Here is a 9,422-nt window from a genome sequence, read left to right on the forward strand (position 1 = left end):
GGTCCACAAGCGGCTCCTGCACCGTGCGGGATGAGCAGTGGTTCCTTCTCGTGAATGGTTGCTTGCTGGTTACTGATGCTCGGAAAAAAAAAAATCACTGCTCTACCTCTTTTTTCTTAGTGCAGGCCAGAAATGTTCGTATTTTTCAGATGAAAATTTGCAGGTTCACATGTTATTCCATGAACATGTACATTTTTCTTTCACAATTCAGAAATTGAGGGTGCATCAACACGATAGCATGTGTGGGTGCACCCCTGAGCATATCTACCGTTCTACCCTTTCTCAGCATCTGATGTTTGCACATTGCATGTCTGGTAGAAAGATGCATGTGTTTGGACCATGAGAATGCTGGTAACCTTTTATTCAGGGTGCCTTTTTTTTGCGGGCATTTTATTCAGGGTGCCTACCCAGTCCTTCTAGTTAGCGTGCTTACCTATTATACATAGACTCAGCTGATTCTTTTCCAGTTACAAGTTACCACCATACTTGTGGATCCTCCCCTTGGTTATATACTCATATTTACTTTTCCGTAGCCCTATAGTTCTTGGCGGAGCAACTGACACCTGCTTGCATTTGATATTGGCTTGCATTAGCAGCGTGCGTGATACTGTGTACTGCTTGTGCGTTACTGTAGTATGTGGGTCTTATTCCATGGGTTGAGTATTATTTACTTACTTGGAGATAAGTGATTTATGTCGGATTGCATCTTATCTTTAGTTGTTTAGTCTGGTTTATCCATATATTGGATCTGCCAAGAGACAGTTCTAAATGAGGCACTGTTGTAATTTTCATTAACCATATGGTCTCATCATTTCATCGGTCCATTCTCTGCTGTAGTTACCCCACTATGAACTAAGGTTCACAACAGCTTTGCCATATGTAAATGTAAAGGAATAAATATTGTGGATATCTTGATTATGCTTTCCCCTATTGATCCTCTCCTCTTCTCTTTGTGGAAATGGTTTAATTAACCTCAGCCAGTTAAATATTTGTTCACGTGTCTGCACGAACTCTTACAAGCTCATTGGTGTTCTAAAGCTAATTTCCATATACAAATTTATATTTCAGATTTACAGCAGTGGCAATCCCACAAATATTGCCAATCCAATTATTGATGTAAGTGTTAAGATTGACATAAAGGCTCTTGGTGGAAGGCTAACATTTTTCCAAACAACTGCTTGTGAAAAGATACCTTGGAAGTATTTGAAGGCCTATAATGATGTTGATCCTCTAGATTACTTAGGGGCTTACAATGTTGAGGACATTCAGCTAATCTGTTGCCAACCTGATGCATCCACAATGTGGTTGGTACCTCCTCCAGTCCAAAGTAGATTCGTTCGATCCCTTGAAGAGACAGAAATGATTTTTGGAAAGATGGAACTTATTTTAAATTGGGATTTTCTCAGAGCTAGACCAAAAGGTAAGGAGTTAGTGAAATATGAATCACCCGTCGAGCAGTGCCCGAGTGTAGAGAATGTTAAGCAAGTGCTCAATGGATCTGCACACAGCTTGAGGATAACTGATGCTTACCCTAGGTACTTCCGGGTTACTGGATCAGGTGAAGTGCGGCGACTAGAGTCATCGGTACGCAACTGAATGCATCCTTTTGTTTTCTTGTTACTTTTCCTGAAAAGAAGCTAAATAATTTTATCCGTTCATAAGTGTAGATAGATTCAGTAAGCGGTGAACTGCTCTTGAATAATGGCACTCCTCCTTGGTGGTCATTCTACGATACAAACCCATCAGATCTGGCAGGTTGTCAAGGGCAGAATGGTCCTATGGCAATCGTCGTGTCTGAGGAGACACCTCGTATGTATCTATCCATGTTTCTAAAATTACTTATTTGTTCTTGCTACACTTGTTCATACTGAAAAGCATTAGTGTTTATGAATATATTTTCAAGATCACAATGTTATTAATAAAGTAAAGTTGATTTTATCTGTTATTGCTTTCCTGCTAACATTTATATATGTACTTTTACTGATCAGAGGGCATTATTGGTGAAACACTCAGCAAATTCAGCATATGGAGTTTGTACATTACTTTTGTGTTAGCTGTTGCAAGATTTATTAGACTGCAATGCTCAGACTTGAGAATGAGGATACCATATGAGAATCTCCCATCTTGCGACAGGTATGCTAATTATTTTATGATAAACTTTCATCTTGCGTATTCTGTAACCAACCATAGGAGGAGGCTGAGAGTTGCACCAACTAATATGAATATTGGGTGTTTATTTGCTTGCACATTGCTGATGTGACGTACTGATGTCTTCAAAATTAAATATTCACAGCTCAAATAATTTATTTCTTATGGAAAGAATTTGTGACTATCGATCAGTAAGTTTCAAAGGCCACCAAGGGGAGGGTTACGGTTGAAACTTAAGGGGATAAGTGTCCCTAGTTATCCTTAGCAGTTTAAACCTCTTAGAGATATTCTTGATCCTCAGGTTTCTTATTTCCTAATGTTTGTTAGTTCGGCTTAGCCTCCAAGTTTTTAAGCTGGCTAAATAATGCCTAGCAGTATCAATCAATAGACAAGCAGAAAATTATCCCAGTTATCTCTATTTCTTCCTCGCTCTTGTTGTGCGGCAGCCTACCACGTTCATAACATCTTGGCTACAACTGATGATGTGGAGAAGATCAACATCATGCTCATCACCATCATGAAGCGCTTAGACGGCAGCAAGCAGAGATTCAGTGGGCAGAACAAAAAACTCAACTTCATCTCTGCCGATCTGTGCGACACCAGCCAGCACGTCCATGCCCATAATCTGGCTGTCGCCAAGCTAGAGACTGGTGTGCAGCAAGAGTCCAGCACACATGCGGATGATAAGAAGGGGCATGGCGGGCTGCTTTCCTTGCCTATAACCATCCCTAAGGCTACGGATGCCCATCCGCCGTGCTTCTTCAAAATGAAATTCCCTAGGGGAAGTTGACCCACTTGCCTGGTTGAACTGCCGCGACCAATTCTTCGATACCCAGCGCAGGGCCTGCACGGAGAAGGTGGGCATCGCCTCCTTCCACCTGACGGGCAATGTGCAACTTTAGGCATCGCCACCTTACACATGACGGGCGATGCACAACTGTGGTACAAGTAGTACAAGGCGAACATGGACCTCCCACATGGCGCTGCCTCACTGAATTGATTATTCAGTTTGGACCACGGTCGTGCAGCGATGCTCTAGGAGAACTCATCTCCTTCAAGCGCACAAGCTCGGTGTGAGATTACAACAAGTTCACCGTGCTCTTATGCTGCGCGCATGACTTCGAGAAGGACCAGGTGGTTTCCATCTACACCACTAACCTACAGGAACCATTGCAGATCGATGTGGAGATGTGGCGGCCAGGCAGCCTATTGGATGCCATGAGCTTGGCTCGCTCATGTGAACGGCACGCCAATTGGGCACCCCTAGCTGGTTTGTGGTGGCATCACGGGGCTGAGGAGCCCTCACGATGGCAGAACCACCAGGGTGCAGGGCCGTTCCAGCGCACCACTGGAGCATGCACTATTATGCCGGCTGAGATGGACGTGCATTGCCAACAAGGCGTCTGCTACAACTGCGAGGAGCAATTTGCTCCTGGCCATTGCTAGAAGAAGCTCTTTGTCCTAGTGGTTGATCCGTTTGTGGGCGTCAATGAGCAAGATCTTGATATCGAAGATAGGGAGGTGATGGAAAAATCACTGGCAGCCATAGCAGGCGTGGAGCCATGCACGGGGCAGACCTTGCGCCTCCCTGTCGATATTAATGGAAAATCATGCCCTCGCCAACAACATTTTCCTGGACTGCTATGCCCTGCCTCTTGATGGCTTTGACGTAGGGTTCCAATGGCCAAGTACGCTAGGACCGATCACATGGGACTTCACCAACAACACCATGTCCTTTGTGAGGGAGGGCCATTGGCAAGCAAGTGACATGGCATGGCCTGCCACTAGAAGCCTGCTTGGCTCGTACAGCAACTTGCAGGACGTTGGTCGTGCTCAACGACGTCATCATTGAGCCCCATGGCATGCAACCTAAGCATGAGCGCACCCACCGCATCCGCCTCCTACCCGAGATACACGCCATCGCTCTACGCCCTTACGGTATGCGCAAGTGCAAAAGGTTGAGTCGGAACAACACTGTGTGACATGCTATGACAATTAGTCCTTGAATTGGCTCTTGGTCTTCGTGGTGGCGATTTTTCATCGAGGCCGGTGTGAACTTGATTTGGATGGTCGCTTGGAAGAATGTGCACTCGAGAGGCATCTTGAAATGATGACTTGTGGTTATTGAACATGATTTGAACGTTTTCCATTTGTGCATCCATCTTGGCGTTGAAGTAGTCCTTGTTGCGAGCTTTGGCTTCTCTCATCTCAATGGCAAGGTTTTGAATGCGCTCATCCAATATGGCATTTGCATCGTACATAGCTCGTTGAAGTCTGAACTGTGTAGCCTTGGAGACATAGTCATGCGTGTTCGCTTGGTCGTCGTAGACCGGATGGGATGTACCTTTCCTAGACATTATGACACACGAGTGAGGTTTGAGTATCAAATGGAAATGAACTATACCAAGTTACCTCTTTTCCGATGTCGGCGAGTATTAAATGACCTCTTAATTGTTATCTGGAATTGAGAAAGAATTGGTAGTGAACCGCATCCTTGGGGTCACACCTAAGACAAGGCTTATATGTGTAGTTTCGAGGGGTAAGTGGCAGGATAATAAGCAAGATGAAGTTCAAGATATGTAGAAGTTGGAAGCAAACCAAAATGAACTCAAATGTTATGCAAGTGCTCACAAGTGCAAAGATAGAGGCAAATGAAAGTCTCACATGAAAAGATAATGGGGCTTGTGCAACTAAGAAAATGAGCATAAAAAATTGTCCTAACGAAGACTAGGCTCTGTTATACGAACTTGAGGAGAGATGCTAAGCTTGGTTGCAGGGTATGTCAAGATTCGAGAACTTGGCACCAACCTACAGTAGCAAGCGTAAGGTTTTCATATCCACTATATCCTTGGTACAACTATCTTTTGCTCAAGATTGATCTTGCTTATAAGCTTTTGCGACTCTTGCTTTTTCTTCTCTCTTTTCTTTTGAACCTTTCCTTCATATTCACCACTTCCCTTTGAGCCTTGACCGAATATGCAAGACAAGTATCACAAGATGATGCACAGAGTAACTATGCACACTATATGATTCAAAAATAATTACTACAGTGAGCAAGTTCACGAGGCTCGGCAACACTCGGGTAATTAGTCTCGATAGGGTTAAAGTGTCACAAAGATGGAATGGCTCACAAAGGGTAATGGCAAGGAAGGCAAAACTAGTTTCATGGAATGTACACATCGTCAATACTTTTACCTCAAGAAAAGCAGTGATGGTCGGCCTTACTCCCCATGTTGGTGTAAAAAAGGATGGGATGATCATCGTCGGTGGCGAACTTGGAGGGTTGATGTAGTCGATGGAGCTTTACACGTGGCCTTGGAGCATTGACGAAGATGCCGTGCGTCTGGGAGTGAAGTTGGCGAAGATGCCATAGATGAACTGTGGGGGCCGGGGTTGGAGGCTCGGGGGTGGGGAGGGGTCAAGGGCCCGGAGGTTTGGGGTTGGTGGATCTCAAACACGAAATCAATGTAAAAAAGAAAGATTTCGGCTATGGGGGCACAATTTGAGGTTGAATCACTTGCAAAACACATGATGCATTGATTGTATCCAATCAAAACTCACTAGAAACATCTAGTTGCTCAAAATCGGGTATGGCTATTTTTGGTGGGGTTTTCAAAATTGGGAAGCACAAATCCAAAATCATTGTTGAGGAAATCGTTAACTGGTAGCTGCTCGGTTGGCTGGTGAGTAGGGGATTAATCGGCTAATCGGCAAGTTAATCGTCCATTTAATCAATTAATCGGACGATTTATTGGTTTATAGGCTACTCGGTGCCCCTACGAGTAGGGATTAATCGGCAAGTTAACTGGTTAATCGGATGAATTCTTGAACAGGGTCCAAAATTAGGCTAGAAATACGAGGGGAGGGCTCCAAATCATGGCAACCTTTCTCATGGTACCAAATGATATGGGCAAACCGCTAGGGTGGCCCAATCTTCATGAATTGGAGGTGGATGCGAGGGGAAACTCAAGAACACAAGTGGAAACGGAAGAACAAAGACAATATTCACACCCAAGATCCTTTCTCATAACCAAAGTCAATAAAAGAGGAACAATGGGATAGTTCAAACACCACAAAACGAAAGAGAAACAAAAGGGATAGTTCATCTCCCAAGGGATGTCTTGAAATCCAAGAGGATTCTTCTTGAATGTCGATCTTGGTTACTCTAATGGAGTCTTCTCCTTCAAGGAGGCCTTGGTTTCTTAGGGAGAAGGGTAGATTGAGCAAAGCTATGTCAATTTTTAGTTCTATGCTTGAAAATGAGAGAGGTACATAATATATATGTCCTAGGGTAATGAGTGGGTAAATGTGTGGGTGGGTGGGACAAAGGAATTACCCCTAATGCTTGCAGGCATGGCCGGAGGCCCGGGGGTGACCGGAGGGAGCGCCGGTATCTCCAGAGAGCAAACCGCAGGGGGGGGGGAGCTTCGGGGGTCCATTGGGCTGAGGTTCCGGGGTGTCCAATTGATTGGTGGAGTCATTGTAATTCTTGCCAGTGGTGGACTTGGAGCATGGGAAGCTTCTTGTGCCCGTGGACTTGAGGGGCTTGCCGAGGTTGCACTTAGACGATGAGTTTGGTTGTAACCCTTGTCGGTGTACTCTCTTGATGTAAAGGTACTTGGCTTGTGGGAGTTGTGGGTGGACTTGCTATGGCCACCATAGTTGTCATTGCTTCTATTGGTCACTCGAATAGAGTGTGGGCGATTAAGTTTTTAAGGCTTCGCCACAAGTTCTTGCTCCATTCTCCTTATACATAATGGCACTAGTGCAAGATGTAGGTAGCTAAAAGGAAATGAACCATACCAAAGTTACCTCTTTCCGGTGAAGTTGAAAGATCCAAAAGACCTCTCAATGGACAATTGGAAATGAGAGATATGCTGGCAAAGAATCTTATCTGCACACCTACACACTCATAACAAGGCTATATGTGCAGCTTGGTAAGGTTAGTGGAAACAAAGTCAAGCAAGAAGTAGATCAAGATATTGAAAATATTGATAAATATCCACAAAACTCAAAGAAATGCTAGTTGACCACAAATATAAGAATCAACAAAGGGAACTCATGTGCAAAGATGACGAGGCTTCTGCAACCAAAGGAATGAGCATACGATATTGACCTATCGAAGACTAGGCTCGTGTTGCTCAAACACAATGAGAGATACTTTCTTGATTGCACGATAGGGAAAAGATTCACAAAGTTGGCACCATTCTAACAACTTTCAAGTGTGACGTTTCCGTATAAAAGTAGTGAGTGGCTCACAAAGGCAATGGCAAGGTGGAAGTAAAGCTTGTGACGAAGTGGATACCTTGACGCCACCTTTACCCTTGATGAAGTCGAAATGATATGCATTGCTTATGGTATCAAAAAGGATGAAGCGGTCATTGTCGAGGTAGTCGTGGTGGTAGATGTAGGGTTACCCAATGGTCACTTACAAGATGTTTGGATGACAAAATGAGCTTGATGGTTGGTGGAGAGGTTTCGTGTCAATAAAGTTCTTCCAAAATGGTCTCATTTTTGTGGAATATAGAATAAGTTATCTGCAACAGATGCTCTAACCTCCCGATCTTTTGGTCGACTTATTTTGGCTCCATCTGAAACGAGGGAAAAATGGATCATTTTTGTGGGATTGGAAGCTCATAAGTGAAAATTTCCGGATCTAATTGATGCTACAATTATCTCAAGGCATTTTGTTTGCATAACCTGAATAGTAGAATTGTACTAATGAGGTATGCCTGTCTTTTATAGGTTGCTCGACATCTGTGAAGGCATTTATGCTGCGCGGGCAGAGGGCGAGTTAGAAGTGGAAGAAGTTTTATATTGGACATTGGTAAATGTTTACAGGTCACCGCACATGCTGCTCGAGTACACCAAGCCAGACTAGGCCTCCTATTCTGCAAAAGGAGCAACTTTGCAAATACTAATCCCAGTATTTTACAAGAGGCTTAGCTAATAGGTCTTTAACTAATCCATGAGGAGCCACATCACTCAAGGCCCTCTGTATTTTTGGCTTTCAGGCTGCTTAGAACAATACCATGTAAATAGACCTCGTAGTTCTCGCTAAATACAGTACATTTTTTCTGATAGCATGTACATTTGATAATGTATACGTCAAAGTTTGATAGTTGAAGTTATCCCAGTAACTAATCTGTAGTAAAAAGTTGTTGAGAAAGATGCAATTCATTCAATCAAGGTTAGCCCACCCGGCAGAATGGGTTCAATTCCGGTTATCTTATGATCCTTACACTCAGACTCAGGTATGTCCATTTCTTTTTGTCAGAATGCTTTGTGCTCTGCTGATACAACTTATATTTTTTTTTTTGCGGGTGATACAACTTGTATTCTCACTAGCTTGTCTTGCTCAGCGGCGGACTAACTCGTCAGCTTCCTGCTCAATGACGGAGATATGAAAAGTATTAGCAAATTTCTGGAAAGTTCTTAGGTTTATTGGAGGATATCAGCAATCTTCGATCGATCGAAACAAACAGCGTCCCACAATTTGTCTGCCGTCGCTAGAGAAGATAATGAGGAGATATACATGGGGTAGTAACAAATGACAGACGTGGTGGATGAGTATATTACTGTCAAAAGAGAGCCCGTGCGTTGTAATGGGAGAAGAAAAATAACACACGCCCCTAACCCAATAATCATGACTCAAGACCCTAATAGGTCCATGTCTTATATTTCAACATGGCACCCATATGTGTTGGCACTTATTCTCCTTCCCACATTGCTGACGGTGGCTTCGGTGCTCACACAATTACAATGCGTTTGAACGTGGTCAATCCTAAGGCGTCTATCTCTCTCGGCATAAGATGAGAAATATGCTTTCTTTTTCCCCGTGAAGTTTTCCAAACGGGTGCATGCGTGGTTATAGATGGTTTCTTTCGTGTTCAATTTAATTTTGTTGAGGTACTTATCTTAAATTTGGATCTACACTGATAAGGAAGAAAGACGGATTGTGCACTATTAATTAAGGTTGTACCCAAAATAGCATTTTTAAAATGGTTGATAGGTAAAATAACATAATATTTAGATTCTATAAATTTTTAATCAAATTCCATATGGTATGATAAAATTGGAGTGACATTTTAAAAGATATGACTATTTTAAGAAACATATGATATGGATTGCGGGTTGATTAAACTAAATATCAAGGTATTTTCCATACACAACAAAAAGTTTTTCTGTAGTCACTTCAAACTGGACCGCAAGTTGATTTGAGAAAATGTAGGGGCCTTTTTTGCAACAACATTATGGGTTACTTAAAACAACAT

At 43.1% G+C, this 9,422-nt stretch overlaps 1 protein-coding gene across 3 annotated transcripts in view; it reads left to right on the plus strand.

Annotated features, from left to right (window-relative positions):
• The window catches only part of LOC123069753 (piezo-type mechanosensitive ion channel homolog), a 45,017-nt gene extending 36,087 nt beyond the window's left edge, over positions 1-8,930 (plus strand). For all 3 annotated transcript variants that reach the window (XM_044492690.1, XM_044492691.1, XM_044492692.1), the window contains 5 exons: positions 1,069-1,584; positions 1,668-1,809; positions 1,989-2,133; positions 7,894-8,402; positions 8,511-8,930. In XM_044492690.1, the coding sequence (XP_044348625.1) occupies positions 1,069-1,584; positions 1,668-1,809; positions 1,989-2,133; positions 7,894-8,029 (939 nt within the window). In that variant the 3' untranslated portion in view covers positions 8,030-8,402; positions 8,511-8,930. The remainder of the gene's footprint in view (positions 1-1,068; positions 1,585-1,667; positions 1,810-1,988; positions 2,134-7,893; positions 8,403-8,510) is intronic.
• Positions 8,931-9,422: the final 492 nt, after the last annotated feature.

This window comes from Triticum aestivum, chromosome 3B, assembly GCF_018294505.1.
Source record: "Triticum aestivum cultivar Chinese Spring chromosome 3B, IWGSC CS RefSeq v2.1, whole genome shotgun sequence".
NCBI classification, from domain to species: domain Eukaryota; kingdom Viridiplantae; phylum Streptophyta; class Magnoliopsida; order Poales; family Poaceae; genus Triticum; species Triticum aestivum.